The 22,234-nt window shown below is 37.2% G+C and overlaps 2 protein-coding genes across 7 annotated transcripts in view; one reads left to right on the top strand and one right to left on the bottom strand.

Moving 5' to 3' along the window:
* Positions 1–14,164, top strand: part of Rnf146 (ring finger protein 146) — a 15,906-nt gene extending 1,742 nt beyond the window's left edge. For 2 of the 4 annotated variants that reach the window (XM_021221227.2, XM_029532889.1), the window contains exons 2-3: positions 6,417–6,519; positions 11,771–14,164. In XM_021221227.2, coding sequence (XP_021076886.1) covers positions 6,512–6,519; positions 11,771–12,845 — 1,083 coding nt within the window. In that variant the 5' untranslated portion in view covers positions 6,417–6,511 and the 3' untranslated portion in view covers positions 12,846–14,164. Of the gene's footprint in view, positions 1–6,416; positions 6,568–11,770 lie in introns of all 4 variants that reach the window. The other 2 variants (XM_021221228.2, XM_021221229.1) reach the window with 2 other exon arrangements.
* A 52-nt stretch (positions 14,165–14,216) lies between these two features.
* Echdc1 (ethylmalonyl-CoA decarboxylase 1) overlaps positions 14,217–22,234 on the bottom strand; it is a 31,202-nt gene continuing 23,184 nt past the window's right edge. For all 3 annotated transcript variants that reach the window (XM_029532892.1, XM_029532891.1, XM_029532893.1), the window contains exon 7: positions 14,217–15,255. In XM_029532892.1, coding sequence (XP_029388752.1) covers positions 14,847–15,255 — 409 coding nt within the window. In that variant the 3' untranslated portion in view covers positions 14,217–14,846. The remainder of the gene's footprint in view (positions 15,256–22,234) is intronic.

Genomic DNA, 22,234 nt, shown 5'->3' with positions numbered 1-22,234 from the left:
ATATATATATATATATATATATATATATATATATAGAGAGAGAGAGAGAGAGAGAGAGAGAGAGAGAGGGGGGGGGGAGACATGCCATTTAGTAAGAGTGTCACTTTGGGACTGTTGGAGGGTTTGTTTTATTTTCTCGTTTTTGGATCCAACATGATTCCTTGACTTTGAAGAAGAAAATAATAGGAAGAACTTTTTCATATCCATCTGTTAGCCATATATGAGTTTGAAGGATTTATCACATTTTCCTGTCAGTATGAGAGATGGAAGATGGAGTCTTTCCTACCCCCTTGCTTGCTTGCCTTCTTGATCAGAGTCTGAATTTGGGTAACTGCCGGGTGGGTTAGAAACAGTCTTTTTGGGCATAGACACTGTTTACATTAGTCTATAGCTTTGCTTTTTTGTATACTCTCGTTTACCTTTTTAGTTAGTTAATACAAAGCCTATTGTTAAAGGCCTGTTAATTAAAATGTTTAGAGTTGTCCAATTACAGAGGGAGAGCAAAGTAACAAAAGCAGAGGGATGACTTGATGAAGGTCACTCATCGCCTGAAACATGTTAGATGAGAATACATGTATTAAATATAAATATAAACTGACATTTGTATCTCATGAGTTAATGAAATAAATACAAAGTCCACTTTGGAGAGAAGGAATTTCAAGCTGTACACTTAATATAAGGACTGAGAAGAAGTAGATAGAGTCCTAGGATGAGGCTTGTTAAGGGCAGTCATACACAAGGCAAACAGATCCCTCAAAAGTAGGACGCCCACCTGAAGTGAGTTTTGACAGAACACTTATTTCCAAGCTTAACTTAGACTTTAAAGAAAGCTGATTTGATAATGAAGTACAAAAATTGACACATTGAAACAGTTTCATACTTGTGAATTTGGGACTCTTAAGAAATTTTAAGATGTGTTTGTTAAATCCCACCTGACCCCTACTCATTTTTCTTGTCCTTATAATAGAGACATATGTAAGTAAACAGATATACATAATGAGGTTTGAAGTAGTCCCCTATTGATATGCTTTCTATATAATATATTCTGTTTGAGTAACTCTTATTTCATTACACCTTAACTTTAAATAGGAAAAGCAAAAAATGTTCAAGTGATTATAATTTGACATTTATATTTTTATTTGTATTGTGATATGTTTATCTTTTTCTTTGATTCGCTTTTTTTTTCCTTAAAAAGCCAATATTTTATTCAAATTTATTATCTAGGGACAGTAGACTTTTTTAAAAAGTTTGGCTGGCTTAAAAATTAATACTAATTGTTTACATTATTAATCCTAATATTTACATTAGGTATTAACAATGTAGTCAATAATTATAATTTAAATTTCTTCAGTGGTTACAATTTTAAAGTAATAAAATATGACTTTTTCAGTTTTTTTAATGTAGCTGGATTGATGGATTATTATCCATTTTGTTTCAACTTAGAAAATTCTGTGAGATATAGAAATTGGTTTTAGAGAATATATATGCACTATACCCTCAGAGAATGTATATGCACTATACCCTTACAGAGACATTGTTTTCATCTTGTTTACATTTGTGAAGTTATCCCCAGTTAGCTGTAGTCAGGTTTGTTGATAACAAACAGGTTTGTCCATAACATTTGTCTATGACAGCCAAAGATTTTGAAAGTTAATGTATAACTGGAATAAAACAATTCTAAGGATGCACTGGTCCAAATGCAGGTGTTCTTAAAGATTTATATGGGTTATTTAAAAACTTCTTTCTGTTTGCTTTGATATTTAAGTACAAACCAGTTGTAGAGATTAAATATTTATGGACAAGATAGGTAAGTGAATAGGCAGGAACAGTTATTATTTATTAAAGAGAAACAATAGGTAAGTAAATGCATGGAGGAAGGGAAATTAAAAATAGCAACAAAAATTTTTCACTGTATTTCAGTGTGAGGAAAAAGGTACCTTTCCTTCTTCTAAGCAAAGATTTGCCAACATTTTTATAAGAAATGTGTACCCAATTTTACAGGCAAGAATTTTACCTTATTCTTGGGTTTTTAATCTGCATTCTGGACAGTCCTTTAGTTTTGTGCTTGCTAAAAGATAGAAAGAGGACAGATTTTTTTTTTTCCTTTTTTTTTTTTTTCCGAGACAGGGTTTCTCTGTGTAGCCCTGGCTGTCCTGGAACTCACTCTGTAGACCAGGCTGGCCTCAAACTCAGAAATCCGCCTGTCTCTGCCTCCCAAGTGCTGGGCCTGGCTAGATGACAGATTCTTGAGCTGTAGCTGTAGTGCTCAGTTACATTGTAGGTTCTTTAAAGGATTCTCTAACTTCCTCTCAGAGGAAACTCAGGTATTTTGTGAATTAAGTATTGTGGTATTTAAACAAAGCAGTTGAAATCAACACAAATTGATTGGCTGTTTACCAGCCATTTAAAGATAAAACATTTGTCATGGCCTCATGATTCTGTGAAAAAAAGTCAGTACATAAATTAATAATGCCAATACTCATTCTATAGTAGAAAAATATATAAAATATAGAAAAGGGAAATAGTTTGAGTGACCATTCCTCTGCAGTGCAGTGAACATCATTGGGCATTTTATAAGCTGTAAAAGAGGAAGACTTACAGGCAGGAGGATATACAGAATTACCAAGAGCTTTTTGGAGCATTGAGTGCTTTGGTATAACTTTGGTATTAATGTGGAAGGCTGGTTGCCAAGGATAAATAGGAGGGACTTATTTACGGTTCAGAGACCTACCTAAAGCCTTTGTTTTCCTGAGGAATTTGCCTTTATTGAATAGACTGGAAAACTTAAGATTTGGCTTCTAGTTTAGGAAGACCACGATCCATTTTTTCCAACTCAGTATTACTCAGACTTCACAGATAAACTTAAGGCTGGTCACACAATAGTCCATAGGAAATTCCCAGACTGTCCAGTACACAAGATGACAGGATTTGGTGTGACAGTATTTAGGGCCAGAGAAGGTAGTAATAGTGTCTTCTCATTTTCTCTGACCATTAAGTGGCTTAAGGCACGGAAACTGAAGTGACACATTGCAAGATTCAGCAGAGGTAGGTGTTTAAAGGAGACGAAAACAGGGGTTTTGTTAGGGAAGAACTTTCAGATGATTCTAGATTGGCCAGGAAAGGAAATGACATCAGGAACTGTATAAAGGAAGGAAGATGGGGAAGCAGCCAGAGGTCTCCATAACTAAAGAGCAGGTGTGGGAATGGGAAATGATCTGGAAGGGCCAGCACTTGGGGTCTGAGAATGGGATTGGGACTTGTTTTAGATGACAATGCCAAGTCGCACTTTATTGCTGAGAGGAAGTAAAGTGATTTGAATGTAGGAGTTTAGAAGTTGAAAATAAAGGGCAGTTTTATGTTTTTTAAGACTCATCAATATCTCTAGCCTAGAACCTCAGTGGGAGGCAAATGCACACTTTTAAGAAGCTACAAACTTGTTTCTAATACATGAGTATTGGAGCATGGTCTAAGGACATCTGAGAAGCCGGGCTGTGTTTCCTCAGGGACAGTTAAGTAGGTTTGTGGGGCTGTTAGCAGATGGCATGAAGAGGATGACAAGGAGTGAAATGATCAAGTCAGCCCTGCCAGTGGTAGAGTCTCAGAGGAGGCCATGTTGAGACAGTAGAATGTTTCCCTCTGACCTGCAGATGGCATTGTGAGAAAGTGGGCAGTGTCCGAGTAGGCTGTGGGAGGGACTTGAGTTGATAATCCTGTGTGATACAACTGAACTTTTCCCACCACAAAGGCAGAGTGTAAAAGCTGTTGGGAAGAATGGAATGGTGGCAGCCATGTTATCTAAAGCCAGGGTACACTGAGACGCCTTTCCTAGAGGCCACAGGTGCCACATTTACTTTTAGCTTTCAGAATCTTAGATAATAGGTTAGCAAGAAAGTTGTCAACCGTGAGAGGCTTATGGCACTGAAACAGAATCCACATCTCTCCTCTCTTAGATTTACATTGGTCAATGCTTTAGTGATCCTGTGCATGTTAAGTAAGTTTTACATGGAATGATGTGCCTCTTGAAATAGGCAAGCCGCACGAAGGAATACTATATGGCACAACTAGAGGCTGATGGTGCTTTTTGATTTTTTTGGACAGGAGGTAGCTTGAGAAAAAGTTGCCATAAAGGTAGTAAAATAAATAACAGCCTCCATTAGTTAACGTGCTAATAGCGCCTGGGTAGGAAGGCAGTGATGCTCAGTATTAAGAATGGGCTATTGACATTTTGTTGACACTTTGACTGGGTTCATACAGAACTTGATTATTTAAAGCATGTGTTGTAGTAGAATTATAAGAAACAAAACATACTCTTTAACCATTTGTAAATGTACACTCAATATAGCCACTTTTATCAACAATGTTGAATAGTCATCCTTACTATGTATTTCTGGAAATATTTCATATTCAAGACAGAAACTATGTACATATGAGGCAGGAGCTCCCTGCTCTCTCTTGTTCTTGCTCTCTGGTAACCCCTTAAGTTGGTCTCTATGAAGTAGTTTATTCATACAGGCCTAAATATATTATTTCTCCCTTTGTGTCTGGCTCATGTGACTTTAGCAAGATGTTTTCAGGTTGCATCTATATTGGACAAACTTCATTCCTTTGTTCTGAATACTGCAATGCCATGTTTCCTTTATCCATTTCTCTGCAAAGAGACGCTTGTGTCCCATCTTTCCACTGTAATTTTGTTAGGAAGTTTGGTGTATGAAAGTCTGTGAGTCCTAGTTTTCTTTTGGTTTGGATCTAGAAGTGGAATTGCTTGGGTACATAGCAATTATCAAGGACCCTCCGAGGTGACATCATATTACATTGTACTAGCAGTCACGGAAGGCCTGATTTTACTGCATCCCCAGCCATGTGTATTTATTTTCACTTTGTAAAAAACATAGCTCTCCTGGTAGATACATTGCTATGGGTCTGATTTACACTTTCCTAATGATTACCAAGACTGAATACCTTTTCATGTGCTCATTGGTCATTTTCTTCTAAAAAATGATTTCTCAAGCCCATTTCTTAATTATTTTTGTTTTTTTTTTCATTGAGTTATAAGAGTTAAGTAGTCTGAAAATTAAGTCTTGATTTTCAAAACTGTTCTTCCTTTTTATAAGTTGTCAAGTTCTTTATATTCTGATGAGATCCAGTTTATATACTCCTTTGTTCTCTGTGCTACTGGTGTTGTGTGTTCCGGTGCTTAAAGAGTTTGCATTCTATTGACTTCTAACATTTTAAGGATTTGATTACGATAATTTAGTCATTGATCCCTTTGAGTTAATTTTTATATGTTGTGTGAAGTGTGACTTGACTTGGTTGCATGTCTAAATCAGTTATCCCAGTATTTATTGAGGAAATTCTCCTCCCCTATTGAGTAGGCTTGATACACTTTCCCAAAGATCATTTGAACAGAAATATGTTTATTTCTGAATTTGGTGAAAATATTTATTTACATATTTTTATGAGTATGTGCTTATATAAGTTTTATGTATATTGTATACATGTAACAACCTACGGAGGCCACAAGAGGGCATTAGGTTTCATATAATTGACAGAGTAGGTAGTTGTGAGCTGTTGTGTGGGTGTTGAGTCCCGCCCCAAACTGGGAACCTCTGCAAAAAAACCAATAAGTGCTCTTAACTACTGAGCCATCTGTTTTCTTGATTCATAATTTTATTTTATTGATGTATTTGTCTATGCATAATTCCATACCAAAGTATCTTAGTATGTCAGTTTTGTAGTAAATTATGACATTGGGAGGTGGCAGTTGTTGAACTTCACTCTATTTATGAAAAAGGGATGGTAAGACCTTAACAGGAACGCATTCAGTCTGTAGACCACTCTGAGGGGTGTCTGTCTTCCCATGGTCTCCAGCTACAGTCACTGGCTGCCTTTTTTACTTACTTGGCCCTTTTTTATTTATGTCATTAATATTTTATCGTTTTTTTTTTTTTTCAGACAAGCTTTGGTTAAGTCAGTCCAAAACAAATTTATTTCTTTCAATGGTCCTTTTCTTTAATTCCCATTTTGTTGACAGCTATTACTGGTGTGTTTTTTGTTGGATGATTGTTTGAGGTGTGTGGTGTGTGTATGTGTGTGTGACTCACAATCTACAACTTTGCTGGACTTGGTTATTCAACTTCTTCTCCTTATAGAGAACATGGCTTATTTTCTATCAGCAAAGGTGAACAATGTATTTTAAAATCTTATTCTGTTACTTTGTACAGCTTTATCGTTTCTTCAGTCTAACTTGTCTGCTAGATCCTCCATTGTGTTAATAGTAGTGGTGTCCTTGTTCCTTGTCTTCAGTTTTATTTTAAAATAAAAATTGTCAGTATATTTAGTTAAGCCGTCATACTTAACTAAATCTATTGACCTCAGTATGTCGAGGGATTGCTATAGATACTGTTTTTCTTTTGCAGCCCAGAGAATGAACCAGCAGTGCGAGAGAAAACACTACAGCTCAGCTGGTAAAGAAGATGCTTTGCTTTTGTGAGCGGCGCCTGTGGAATCTGTGATGGAAATGTAAGACTAGCCTCTAGAGCATCACAGCTTCGCCCAAGCTCCAATGGAGTGAGTAGGATAAATGCAGAGAAAAATACTTGTGTTTAGTTTTAATTGTGCAAAATGAATTTTTATTGACTTACCAGTGCTTTATAGAGAAAGCAGTCCTATGCATACTAAATGATTACAATCAAGATTTCTAAGTTTCCACATAGGGATACTATGATTAGTCTAAAAATCTGGAGGCCTGTGTTTTCCTACCTTTGCTTTGCATAGAAATTTACTTAAATACCCAAGGTAAGACATTTCAGCTTTTATTAAGATGAGAAAGATTTCTGGAGTTTGGAACTAATCACTAAAAGTTTGTTTCATGAAGTTTAAAGATTTTTTTTCATACTATTACATTTGTGTTTATATTTAGAAATTAGTATTCCATTTTTATTCATATCAATTGGTTTAATTTGTATTTTCATTAGTTGTGTTTTTCTGTCATCTCGGCTTTTTGTAATATGCCTTCAGCGGTTTGACAACCTTGAACCTTTTCATATTAAAGTTCATTATAGTCATGAAATATTTCCTACAATCAACACGGTAGTTATAGATCATGGGAAATGAAACCTTGTTACCTTTCAGTCTTGTTCATTAGTGTTCAGATTCCTGGACCAGAGCAACTTTTGCATATACTATTTCACAGTCTCCAAGTTGGACACAGAAACTAGTTTGTTACCCCCTTTTTCAGTGTAATAACTCTGCCATCAAAAGTATAACTATGTCATTCTAACTCAGTGTTGAGAATTGGATAAGAGAAAATGGTGCCATAATTCACTTTCTTTATATTGAAACCAGTGAATTTTGTGTATTGCATACTCCACACCCAACACACACCTAACTGGAGATCACATTCAGAATCTTGGCCTTGTGCTTGCTAGGCAAACTCCCTACAGCGGAGGCAGATGCCTCTTTCCACCTATGTGTGTGCTGTACAGATAGGGTTAATCTTGTATGTTTGTAGACCATGGTCACCAGAGAACTTACTATAGCTTAGTAAATGAGATGAGACAAATATGTTACCAAATAAATGGTAGTGCAGGTACCAATTTGAGATAACAATAAGATGCTTTTGGAGCTGAGAAGAAGAAATTAATATGTAAAGAACTGAGAGGGAAGAAAACAAGAAAGGGGTACAGCTGCCTAACATTCAGGTGCTTCAGAGTATCAAGAACTGATAGGATGTGTACAAGAGTAAAGAGGAAGAAAGCGTATTACCAGGGTTACTGAATTTAATCATTGAATTGAATTTCAGCAAAGCCTTTGCTATGACTGCACTAATCAGCAGAGGCTGAGAAATTGTTTTGAGACTGTTTGAACCTTGAAGAAATGTTGTCTCCCTGGGAAATCTGCACTTGGTGCAGCATGAGAGCTTGCAGCTGCACAAATCTTAGCCTTAAGCCACTCCTGGCAAACCTGGAATCCTTACTTTTGATTATGGCTAGCCATGGTCAAAGGAGCCTGGGATCTGTGTGGGCTGTCTGCTCTAGTGGGCAGCAAGGGCAAGAGAGCTTTGGTAGTCGGGACTGTTCCCAGCACTGATAAACTTTGTGTAGGGTTTGAATAAAATGACTGGAGTGAGCTAGCTGGGGTCAACCTTTTCCAAGAAGGCAGAACCCCTCTGCTCCTTTGGGAAATGAAGACTTAGCATCTTGGTGAGTTTCTCTTTCTACTGTGGCATCTATACCAACATCAGTCAATAGGCACTTATTAAAAAAGACAGACTATTGAACCCAAATCCAAACCCCTGGACTCAGAAAAAACATATTAGTTAATTCCTATTGTTAGGCAAGTTTGGCAAGTTTTAACATAAAGGAAAATGGTATAACTAAGTCTTTAACTGTTACAGTGCAATTTCATGCTTGGGAACTTCTATTGGATTATGTATACAGGCGGAAACTCTTAAAGGTTGAGAGGTGACAAATAACCATGTCTGAGCAGAGGAGAAACTAGGGAGAGAGAAGACTGAAGTCTATTGGAAGGTTTCTATTTTGTTCAAGGGGTAGGTAGCTAAGGGTCAGGAATTAGGTTTACAGGTTTGGAATGAAAAGGCAGACTCTTAAGGAGTTGTGGCTAGGGGTTATGTGAGCACTAATAATGGTAATTTATCCAAGGCAGAGAGGAAAAAAAAATACAGGATTTAGGGAACAGAGTTTGTTTTCAGGCATGTTAAAGTTCAAGTACCTAGAGAATTTTGAGGTGGGATTTTGGAATACTGAATCAGAAATACAGGTCTGACGTGGAGCATTTCCAGATGTGAGGTGCGAGAAGTCACATAGACCATGCCCATAAGATACTCAGAATACTGACCAAGCATATAATGTATATAACAGGGAATACCTCCAGGGTCTTGAGAGAGTGCTAATATTGAAGGGGCACTGAAGAAAAGGGAAAAAGAAACTTGGGGTGAATTGAGAATGTGCTAAAATCCAAATGAAAAGCATAAGGTTTTAGAAAAAGAATGGGTTCAAGTTATTAAGGTAAAGGAGGCCATTAACTTTGAGTTGCTAGTCAGAGTTCTCGAGAAGTTAGAGTGTGGTACTGATTACAAAATCTAAGGGGTGAGTTTTGCAAATGGCTGGCAGAACCCCATCTTGTGCCTCAGGCAGAGTGGCTGTTTTGCCATTGATTCTTTGGCTGTGTAACTGATGAGTGATAACTGTTTGGTAACTAAGAGGGTGAAGAAATCTCAGCCCTCTTTGGGGCGGTAGGAAATAAAGATGTCTTGGCTAAGTTACTGGGAGGAACTTGGTGATCTCAGGCAGTCAGAGCAGAGTCAGTGAGTGGAGCTACGCAGATCGCTTGGGCGGTTCTGTTCTTACTTGCTTTGGCTGACAACCCTCCTGCCTTTTGTGGGGATGTCTGTTTCCTGTCTTCCTCTGGGCATTGTGGAAATCTCTTACAAGTTGTTTATGGTCTGAAGGGCTGGGCAGCCCAAGGTTTTGTTCCTGCCTTTCCTGCTCTCGCTACTTGCTTCCGTGTTGGTGAGAACATGTTTATGTGTTGCTGACTTGTAACTCGATGGTTATATATGGAAGACAATTTTAACCTTTTAAATAAGATTCCATCACATTATTAGTAAGATTGTGACCTAAAGTCTGTTTAAGACCTATTAGCAGTGAGAATAAATATCTGAACTCATTAAGGGAGGATAAGGTTTTGCACACTAATTACAAAGTACATGTTACACATTTAATGTGTCCCCTCCCTACAGGTAACCCTCTCCTTCTTTGTTCTCCCTGATGTTCTTGTGCTCAGCTCATAAAGTGTTTGCTGCACAAATGCAAGGACCATAGTTTGGTCCCTTGGCACCCACAAAAATGCAGGATGGGTAAGATAGCTTGTAATTCCAGCACTTGGAAGGCAGAGACAACATCTCCAGAGCAAGCTGGCTGGCCATACTAGCCATAATGGTGAGCTGTCGTTTTGTTCAGACATTGCCTCAATGAATAGGTGGACAGCAATTGAAAAAGACTTGTGAAGCCACCTTGGGTTTCTATGTGCACAAGACCAAATGTATGAGCTTACATGTGTGCACACATAAACACAGGGGAAAAAAAGGAATTTCATTCCAATACATCATGTTTGTGACTTTCTACATGCACATATATGTGCTCTATTTGTCATTAGACTACAGCACTGTTAATGCACCTGTAGGTGTTAGTAGGTACTTACTAAGGCAAAGGTTCTAAGTGTCCAGACTGGAGGGGTTAATTGTTTGCGATCCCTGTAGGGACCAGAGTTCAGTTCCCTGCATTCACTTCTAGAAGCTCACAATTACCCGAAACCCCAGGTCCAGGTCACCAGGGGTTTCCTCTGCACAGGTGCCTCTGCATGCATACATACATCTACATACATCAAAGTTTTTAATCATGTTAAGTTCTAAGTTGGCAAATCTTTTATTCCCTCTCTTCAGAGCAAATTTTATATTTATATTTCTATATTTATGTGGAACTTTCATAGAACTTTAGAAACTAAATTTAGAAATCATTTTTTTTTTTTAACCTGAACCATGTAATTTTCAAGTAAGGAAATTTAAGTTACTGGTTTATCTGAATGACTAAAAGCATGTAGTTAATGAAGGACAGAGAGACTTGGGTTTTTAGATTTCATGTTTAGCATTAGTTTCACTGTCCAGTGACGGTATACTTTGTCTGTGGGTGCTTACAGCCATCCACTATTTGGCTTTGTTGTGCTTTCTTAGAAGTACACTGACAGAACCTTTTCATATTGGCAGGGTATATATAAGTACCTTGTATTGAAAAAGTTTTATCTAGATATTGGAACTTAAATTTCTGTTTTACAATATGGTGTGCTTATGGTTTTGCTTTTTAAAAAAGTGTTCTGTTTTAGTAATCATTTGCAAGGTCTTGTGGGATACATAGATCACGCTGGAGGGAGTCCAGAGGATGTCTTCATGCCTGACCAGAGGAAGTCTTGATAGATGAAGCGGCAGCCAGACCATTTCAGGGTCCTAAGAGACTCTGGGTTATCCTAGCATGAGCCTTTTGAGGAAGGACTGTGGCTGAATTAAGAGGCATATGTGGTGATTTAGTAATTGATGTGTGATTTGAGAAAGGTATAATGGGCATTATATGGTTTGGGCAGATGGGAGGATGATATTAATATGACTTAATGATCTTTTGAATGCATTGAGGTATAAGTGCATTTAGGAGCTAAATTACTGGCTTGCGTAAACATCTAGGAATGTCACCTGATTGCTAATTAAAACGAAGGCTGCAAATTGCTGTTGTCTGGAGCAATAATTTGAGGAACCTAGCTATTTTCCTATTCCTCTTCATAGTGATTCTGAAGTCAAAGGTAGTAGATTTCATGTTTTTAAATGTTTGCATTTAATAATGTCTTAGTATTTAAGATATGCTACATTTGCTTTGGTTTATTTTTTTGTTTGTTTGTTTGTTTGTTTTTTTGTCTAGTAACTATACTTTTCATTGGTTCCTGCATCAACATAAGACTACAAATGAAAAAAAGGTTTTTATGTGTATCTAGTTTTTGCTGTTTTCTTTTACTTTTCTACCCTTGTTTTTGCAATAGGAGCATTATATAGCCCAAGCCGGCTTTGAATTTGCTGGTCTCTTCATTTTTTTTTCTATCTTATATAGCATGTGGTTTGCATGGAATGGCCTACTGAATATTTTCTGAACTAGTGAATTAAAATATAATGAAAGTTTAAATCTGATTTCAATTTATTTTCTTCTCATAGGATGGCCGGCTGTGGTGAAATTGATCACTCAATAAATATGCTTCCTACAAATAAGAAGGCAAATGAGTCCTGTTCTAATACTGCACCTTCTTTGACAGTTCCTGAATGTGCCATTTGTCTACAAACATGTGTTCATCCCGTCAGTCTGCCCTGTAAGCATGTTTTCTGTTATCTGTGTGTAAAGGGTGCTTCATGGCTTGGGAAGCGATGTGCTCTTTGTCGACAAGAGATTCCTGAGGATTTTCTTGACAAGCCAACCTTGTTGTCACCAGAAGAACTTAAGGCTGCAAGCAGAGGAAATGGTGAATATGCATGGTATTATGAAGGAAGGAATGGGTGGTGGCAGTATGATGAGCGCACTAGTCGGGAGCTAGAAGATGCTTTTTCCAAAGGTAAAAAGAACACGGAAATGTTAATTGCTGGATTTCTGTATGTTGCTGACCTTGAAAACATGGTTCAATATAGGAGAAATGAACATGGACGTCGCAGGAAGATTAAGCGAGATATAATAGATATACCAAAGAAGGGAGTAGCTGGCCTTAGGCTGGACTGTGATACCAATACTGTAAATCTAGCAAGAGAGAGTTCTGCTGATGGTGCGGACAGTGGATCAGCACAGACCGGAGCTTCTGTTCAGCTTGCAGTGCCATCTTCTACAAGGCCCCTAACATCAGTTGATGGTCAGTTAACCAGCCCTGTAACACCATCCCCTGATGCAGGCATTTCTTTGGAAGACTCTTTTGCTCATTTACAACTCAGTGGAGACAGCATAGCTGAAAGGAGTCACAGAGGTGAAGGAGAAGAAGATCATGAATCGCCATCTTCTGGCAGAGTACCAGATACCTCCGTTGAAGAAACAGAATCAGATGCCAGTAGTGATAGTGAGGATGCCCCTGTGGTAGTTGCACAGCACTCTTTGACCCAACAGAGACTTTTGGTTCCAAATGCAAACCAGACAGTAGATGACCAGTCAGACCGATCAGGAACTGACCGATCAGTTGCAGGGGGTGGGACCACGAGTGTCAATGTCAGATCCAGAAGGCCTGATGGACAGTGCACAGTGACAGAGGTTTAAACAAATGTCTTCAGCACCACACTCAAGGGTAAAATGGATACCTGTAAATTTCTGCCCACATAACATTATACTCATCCTTAGTAGTGCGTTGTGGGAGTAGGGGGGAAGGGATATGGGAAAGACAGACCTGAAATTAAAATGTCTAACATGTCTCTGCTGAAATTTATTTAATGTGAGGAATTGGGGTGTTGATAGTTGAGAGCTGTTCAGTATGACACAGTTTTCTTGACATCTGTTTACTTTATAGTGTAATTTTTTAAGTTTTTAGTTCTTTTGGCTAGTGTGTCCCTGTGCATTAATGGTCCTCACCTGACCCTTGCACTACCTTATTTTTTCTGCATGGATTGGTATAAAATCTTCAATAAAATTCGGCACCTGTGAGATATTTGATATCATTATGAGCAGGAAGCTTGATGTGAATTTGGGATTTTAAAATAGATGATTAACAACTATAGTTGGTCTTATTGACATAGAAATGTAAAGCTGCAGCTAATAAGTTTCAGAATCTGTAACACTTCATGGTGTTCCTTTCCATAAGATTTGCTGTCTTGTCCTTGTACTTTGAGGTTTCTCTTAGTCTGAATTTTTCTTTTTGATTAAAAAAACTTTATAATATAATAAATACTAGAGTTTATCAGAAATAATTTACTTCTTGTTTGAGTCTGGAAAAGGGATGGGGACACTTTGGTATTTGTGGCTAAAGAGCTTTTTTAAAAGGTGAGGTTTGAATTGATTGTATTCTATTCAAACTGTTCCTTACTCAAGAAGTAAGTCTGATTCCTTCAGAAGAGAATAAGGAAAGAGAAGCTATCAATGGGCACTGTGTTTGGAATAAACAGATGTGGGAAAAGATTCATAAGTCATGAGATTTAAATTTCTCAAGCAGCTAATACCATTAATTTACATTTACTTTACCAGTCTCTATCAGTGGTCTTACTGTCTGGGCTACAAGCATAGTGTTATAGAACCAATAAGCCCACTTTATATGGATTGGCAAGGTAGGAAATACTGACGAACACAGAATTGAGAATTTGTCTCGGAGAAAACACATCTGTCTGTGTTTGCTTTAAAAAGTGGGGTTCTGTATTTACATACTTCTAAATTCCCTGTATTAGGATTATCACATTAACAGAGTGCTAAAACAAACAACCAAAAAGTCATTATTTTGAGTTTCTTACCTCTTGTTGAGACTGATTAGAAGTTAATTCTTATACAGTTTTTATGGAACAAGTAAATTCTGGAATGGACATAAAGTTTGGGTTATGTGTGTTTATTAAATTTAGTTATTAAAAGATAGCCATACAAAAATTATAGTTAGGTATTGCTCAAAAATCTGGTGAAAATGAAAAGAATGCTTCATGAGTCTTTAAATCAACATTACTGCTTTACTATTAACATGAACATCCCAGAGACCAGTGCACTGCTACTCTATAGCCAATAGAGTGGCTCTCTCTGTTCATGAAGAACCATTTCCCATCAGTATCCTATGTATACAGAACACACACACGAACATACCTAATATTTCTTACATTCCTCTCTACTCTCTCCCTGCCTTTTGCTTCATATGAAGGATATATTAAGTTATTTTAAATTTTGTTTAACTTTGCTTTTGTAAATTATTTCGACTTAAGAAAGACCAAAACAGCCAGAAATAGCAGTACTGACAAGTGTTTGGGAGGCGGTGGAAGGAGTGTCAGGGGTTCAAGACTACCCTTGGCGCTTACATAGCAGGTTTAAGACCCTCTCTTACAAGTTAAATTAATAAGTATGTTACAAAACATAAGCCGGGCTAAGAATTACTACAGGGATGTAGAAATTGGTAGATGGGTTAAACGTTAAGAAAGACAACAGAGCACTGAATTAAAATATGGAGACACCACCCAAGCCCAATACGCAGGATTAGCAGTCCCCTTTGAATGACTTGTGCAGCTCGTTTCTAATATCATCTCACCTCATGCATGTTCCCCTGCAGCTTCACCTGTAGTACACTCATTTTAAACGCTATTTAGTATGCTTTCCTTTCTTAGCAATAGCCTCTAAATTTGCAGGTCCACCCCACAGTGTTTCCAAAATGTCTCGTTCATTCTGTAACGCCTCCTCTATATACAGTTCTCGGCCAGAACAGACAGATTTTTTTAACCCCCTAATGACTTGTGGAGGCCCACTGACAAATTTCTCCAGCCACTCTTGTGCCTGTTCTAGAGCTGTAGCTTCATCTGAGGACTGTAAGACCTCATCAGCCAAGCCTATATTTAAAGCTTCCTTGGAATCCAGTTTGAGAGTCCCGCTTAGCACTTTGAGAGCTTGTCTGCTGCCAATGATTTCAACCAGACGGCTGGCACCACCCCAGCTTGGAACTATACCCATCTCCTTGTGGACAAATCTAATCACACTTTCCACAGTCATCAACCTGTAAAAACAAAAATAAGAACTGTAACTACACACATATATGAGAACCATGGTCTCACAGGAAATCGCTGATCCTTTTAAGGCAGACATAAAATTGTTGGATAATGTCCCCAACTAGAATTTAACTTACCATGTACTATTCAAAGTACTCTTGCTTTTAAAAGTAACATTTTGTTTCAACTTTTCCAATCTTTGATAAGAAACTCAGCCTCACATTTAAGGAACTTTATGTTAACTAATGCTCAAAGTAACTGTGACATAAATAGTCTCATTTCTGTGGTTGAGAAAACATGCAATGGAAGCCAAATAGCTCATCCAAAGTAATACAGCTTTAGTAACACCAGGACTTGACCTCCAGATAGTTGGCTTCAGTATCGACACTGAAGTGCTCATGGCACACACTATAAAGCTAGACCAAAGCAGAAGCAGGAGTAACAGGAAGGAAGATGGCATTAGCTTCCATTGGACTGACAGCAGGGAGTTCCTATAGGAGTTATACCCCATCTAGTGTTTTAATGGATAGGGCAATTCAAAAAGAGAATAATTGGTGGATTTAGAAAGAAGCTTCACATCTAGTTACTTGTGTAATGGGGGTCCTGTAAAGTTCTAAAGTGTACAGTGTCTCTAGGAAGAGTTACCTGTGTAATGTTTTTGTTGTATGCAGTAATGGAAGGCTTTTTTTATATATATATATATATGAAAACCTAATCTAGACTAAATGTCAAACTGAAATTTTAATATTTTCCTAAGAATAGTAATTTTTGGAAACTACTCAGTAAAAAAGAAGAGCTGAAGTGATCTGCCTTTCCAACACATTGTACATTCAACTGTGGATGACTTAGTTCTCATAGTACCAAGTGTCTTACACTTCAGCCTGACCTTGAATCCTGAAACACTACAGTGGAGAATTCCTGCAAAAGCCTACTAACCCACTGGGAACCTTTGTCCTCAGAAGATGTGTATCTACCAGGAATGTGTCACAATGATGAGCAATTGCTTCTACAGTCAAGTCTATGGAAAAGGCTTCAACAAATAGTTTTAAATGGGTATCAAGCAGAATAATCTTCATCAAAAGGACCTGAATCTAATCCCATAATGAGAATCTGCTAAAAAATTGGGAAGGAATTAAATTTGCAGAAGATAGTATCTAATAGTTGTGGAAATAGAAATATTTGCTACTCTTAAGTAGCATAATTACTTAAATATTCCAGTTTTTAAACCAAATTCTGGAAATGACATGTGTTGGCCTAACTAATGACAACTGAGAAAATGCCGATATAAACAGTAAACTTATTTATAAATGAATATAAAAATTAGGCATTGGATGTTGGTACAATATACATACCAACACTGCATGAGTCCATTGCTTCTAAGAAATCTAGGCAACCATCCTTATGTATGTTTTGTTTCTTCATTTTACAAGGTCACTTTTGTCAGTTTTTTAAAGATTTATCACGTTTTTCATAAGTGTGTCAACACAATGCCATGGCATATATATGGAGGTCAGTTGCTTCTCTCTCCGCCGTGTGACTCTTGCAGATGGGTCTCGGTTGGGTTGTCAGGCTTGGAGGGAAGTGTGTTCCATCACCGAGCCAAACTCACTGCCCCAAGTTTTGCCCTTTTTGAATCCTATTTTACAACTAGCAAATCCTCAAGAAGTTCTTGTAAAAGCATGTACAATAATCTGACATGTGTTCTTTATAAATTACATAGCTAGTATGCTTGTGTTTGTGTTGATGTACCCTTTAGTATGCATTAAACATAATTTTGAAAATCTACTGGTGATAACAAAAGGTTTCAACAGTGACAGCTACACAACACTCAGCAGAAAATCTCTTACAAGATTCCTTATTAGTCTCACAAAGTTAAACTTTAAATTTTCAAGTCTTGGAAAATATAATTCAAGAGGAAATGATTGAACCAATAAGATATACCTCAAAATAGACACTGCTTCCTCATCTCCCAGGATTATGCAGTAATTCTAGCGTTCACATGCAGTTACCTAGTATTAACTGAAATTCTTATTGCTGGGGAGAGTATGTGTCCATAAAGAAGACTTGGCCCTTATAAAATCATAATAGTCTATTTATAAAACCAGTAAATTCTCTTTGATATAAAACTTCTATGTGCCACTGACATATGGTAAGGAAGAGATGAAATTCATCAGATGTTAGTATGTTTCTTACAGCTATTTGAATGGAACAGTTACAGGAAAAACTGCCCACACTGGGCAAACTATTACTTTGTGTGCGCACACACAGCACAGCACACCATGCAGGTCTCAAGACAACGTGAGACCCAGAGATTGAACTCGGGTGCCTTTACCTCCTGAGCCATCTTTGTGGCCTGATTTGTACTTTTGTCAGGGATGCAGGCTAAATGCTGACCTGAGGAAAGGCTACTCTGTGTGCTGCTACTGCTTTCTGAAGAGTAAACCCCAAGTTTCAGGGTTAGGAAACATATCCAAGAACATTTTTAAATGAAATGAACTTAACAAACTACTCAACAGAATGTGTTTTATAAAATGTATACAAGAAAACCAGTATTTAAAGTGTTCACTGATGAAAGGTATTGTGACCTGTGATAAAAGGTGGGCTATGTACTGAACTAGAAGACTGCAGAGCTTTCCTGTGCAGTTCATGGAGCCACAGCCAGATCCTGGGGCTGGACCTCCTAATACAGTCTCTGGCTGTACACTGCACCCCATAGAGTACAGCCAAGAAACAGGGCGCATAGAGGAAGAAGAATATCACTATTTAGACCCTAAGAAGTTACTTGCCCCTCTCTTGGCCTGAGTTTGCTTGTCTATAAAGCAGTTCTCGTGCCATAGAACATTAGTTATCAAATGTGTTACTATGTAACGAATACTAAGAATATGTACTTTCCAATTCTTTATAAATAATATCAGAGGAACTATGTTTTATTTTAAAATCTATGAGACTGTGCTATAATGTACTTTTACTTAGAAATATTGTTTTGTAGCCTCACATAATAAGCTTTGTGTATTAGCTTTTGTTATAATTTAGTAGACCCATTAGATTAGCACAGAAACACTGTCTGTAGTAATCCTAAATTGTTCCTTGTAAAATATAATCTTTTAATTCATTTAAAATTAGAACAACTATCTTTACACTGTGAAACCTAGTATGGTAGTGGGCCATCTTTCAACAATGATTACATTAATGGAGACCATTAGATGTATGTTTTTGTCTTTCCAAATAATAAAAAATAATGTTTTGTTTATCTAGACATGGAATTGAAGTAGAAGATTCAAACTGATTATGAAAGAAAGAAAAAGCCAGACATTTATGCCTTTAAGGTTTCTTCATGGAAACTAGGAAATATAGGTAACAACATACATATTTAAAAAATGTATTGCATTGATATTATGAAGGTTAAGTGGAACAGGACAATACATAACTAGTATATTTGCTTGAAGTAAAATTTGTTAAAAACTAGTATTAACTTGCTAATACTCATTTATCTGGGTTTATTTCCCTAGCTCTCAGCGTTTTTGTATTTTTTTAAAGGCTTTCTCTTAGAAAGATTCACTGAAATGTCTGGTTCAGGAGAATGTTTCTGGCAGTTGCATATACCTTATCTGTTACCAGCTGGTGGCTGAGGAGGTGGGGGAAGAGCTATGATTTATACTAAGTTATTTCCATCTTCCTGGAAAGAGAAGAGGTGCTTGAGTGAAAATGTCAGCTGCATGAATTCTAAACAGTTATCAAGGCTAAAAAAGTTAAGTGTGTTAAAATGAGTCAAAATACATATTTGAAATAGTACTTTATCTTTTTAGTACAGTAGCCTTTCATGTTTTCAGATCACTGGATCATAGAGATAACTGGTAAGGCACTGGGAAAAACATCAACTAGCATGACTTATACTGAGGTCCCTGTTCGTTGTTACTGGAGCTAGTAATAAAGCACATTCAGCAAGCAGTCCGTTCTGGAGCTCACATTTTTGATACTATAGCTGCTCTTGGAATGTGGAATTAAAAGGGTTCAGAAATCCAGGGTGATGATTTTCAAAATTCTATGGTAAGAATCATATTTTTCTTTACTTAAACAAAAATTGTTCTATTATCTCCCATTTTCTACAGAAGGTAACACACGTAGCATCAGATCCTATATATAACTGCCCTAAACATAGATACCAACAAGAAGGTTATCTAATGAAATACAGCTAAAAATTCAGACCAGTAATAAAATATATCAACTTTAACTGTATACTGAAGATTCCCAGTATCATTAATGTATAGCAATTATTAAGTAAAGTAGAAATGTCATTGAGTATAAGTCCATGTGATACCATGACAGAGGCTCTGATAACCTACATAACTACTAATGACTAATGGGCGGGTGTCAGCACGGCACCGTCCAAAGGGATAGCTCGCCTCTAAGCAGACAAAGTTGAATGGCATGAGCTTTCACCAGGCCACTCACAAGAGCACGCAGTCTGAATCTGAGAAAGGATTTACTGCTACACCTTTATATTTAATATTTTTAGATTGTAGTTTGACTACAAGTAATTTGTAACAAAAAATGCAAAATTCTGATGTGGGAGGAGGGATACTATAATTAGCTGTGGGCAAATTCTTTAGCAAATAACAAATACATACTACTAGAAAAAATTTAGAAACCAAAGACATGAATATTTTGTAGATGGCTATATCTGGCATATAGAGGTGCTAAAAACTGTTGAAGTAACTATGGCATCATTTCCATAAAAGTGACCATGCTTTCACTGGAAAACTGTTTTAAAAACCTATCAGGTTATGTTTCTGCATGTATCTGATAATAAAGATATAATCATGTATATGAATAATTATACAAAGATCTAGTAAACACTTGAAGAACACCAATATAACATCAAAGGATTTTTATTTTTATCAATGAGCATCTAAAGTCTTAACTTGTGGTCCTATGGAAGAACATTAATGTATTAGTACCTGTTTGCATATAGCTTAAAACTCTTTAAATATGTTTTATTTTTATATATTATATATTTGATTTATATACTCTCTAAGTACTTCTACCTCTGGGTAAAATAAGGGAAATGTGGTCCTATGGAAGAACATTAATGTATTAGTACCTGTTTGCATATAGCTTAAAACACTTTAAATATGTTTTATTTTTATATAATTACATATTTGATTTATATACTCTCTAAGTACTTCTATCTCTGGGTAAAATAAGGGAAACATCTAATCAAGTTATACACAAAGCATTTCCTATTTAGTTTCACATCACTTAAAGCCATGTGACTTATTTCCTCAAAGAACAAAACAGAGGCCACTAATGCAGTCTGAAGTCAGGACAGCAGAGGATGCTAGAGCATGAAATGACCTCTCTGATTTTTTTCCATTGCATCTATGAATCCATTCCCTTATACTGGTTTTCAAAGAGGTTGAGATAGATAAATTGTCTCCTACATCAAAACAACTTTAAAGTTTCTGAGTTAAAAAAAAAAAATACTGTTGACTGAAACAAGTCCTTAATTATCAAATGAAAAACAAAATTTTTCTTATGAGTTTGCTTATGTCTATTATTCTATGTGATAAGTAAGCGCATTTTAATGCTGTGTAGAAGTGAGAGGTTGTTACTAAAATGGTTAAGTGGGGGCTCCAGCGGTGTTGCCAGGTGCCCACTGTTGACCGAGTCATGGGTTCCTAGATTCTGATCTTGTAACAATTCATGAAACACAACATTTGTGTTTGCTATACATACCAAAATGGTATTAGGCTGCCTTATCAAAACTTCATTTCTAAACTAGTGAATAACATTCAACAAAATAGATCTAATGCCAAAGGAATTCCTTGTTACATGGGTATATGCAGTCGTCAAAATTCCTTTATAATGCACAATTAAAATGGATGAATTTGATTATGTGTAATTTAGATGCCATTATAAGATTATTTTAAAACAAAAGCCTTTGTAACTAATCAGCATAACCTACATTCAGAATGACTTCCAGAATGCTATTTACCAAAGCAGAACGGTAATGTCCTTAGCTTTAGAAATGGGGTCAAAAATTGACTGAAACTTGTCTCTTAGTGTATGTGCCAACATTTTAAAAGATAAAGTCTACACAATGTGTAGAAAACAAGGAATGAAACATTCACACAAAGTGATTTTAGAAGCTGGAGAGATGGTTCAGGAGTTAAGAGTATTTATTCTTTCATGTCAGGAACGATAGTTTGATTCCCAGCACACACATCACAGTTAAACCCTTGTAACTCCAGTTCCAGGGGATCTGATGGCCTCTTTTGGCTTCCATGAGCACACATGAAAACAAGAAAAATATTCATACAAAAAAAAAAAACAAAAGATAAAACAAATCCTTTAAAAAAGTGATTTTTGAAAATGTATATTCTGTGGGGAAGATTTTAGGATCTGAAATTGTGTTCTGTTTAAGATTATATCAGATCACCCTTTCCAGTCTGCACCAGCACTGGGTCACCATCACCTAGGGCGCGGACTCAGCGGACACCCCCACGGTCCCTAGCGGACTGCCCAGGCGATCTTAGGATCACTGGTAAGTGGAACACAACTTCTGCTCCAATCCAATCGTGCACTGGTCCTGACACAGCACTAGGGAAGCAGAGAACCTGCCTGACCAGGGGCAAAAATCCCTTCCGGTCTGCACCAGCACCAGGTCACCTAGGGCACGGATTCGGGGACACCCCTACAGTCCCTAGCGGACTGCCCAAGCAATCTTAGGATCACTGGTGAGTGGAACACCACAGCTGCTCCAATCCAATACTGATGGGCCTGTGACAGCAGGAACAAGGACACCAGAGCCTTTCCTGACCAGAGGCTCAGGTTCCTTTTAATCAGTTCAGATTTACCTTCGTTTCAAACAGACCAGACAACTCCACAGTCCTCAAAGGAAACACCACTTCCACACACTGTATCACGCCCAGGATCTTAGGACAACAGGATCCCAGGATAACAGGAGCTGGGTCACACTAGTATTTG

The sequence above is a fragment of the Mus pahari genome, chromosome 21 (assembly GCF_900095145.1).
Source record: "Mus pahari chromosome 21, PAHARI_EIJ_v1.1, whole genome shotgun sequence".
NCBI lineage: Eukaryota > Metazoa > Chordata > Mammalia > Rodentia > Muridae > Mus > Mus pahari.
This window is presented reverse-complemented; position numbering and strand designations above follow the sequence as displayed.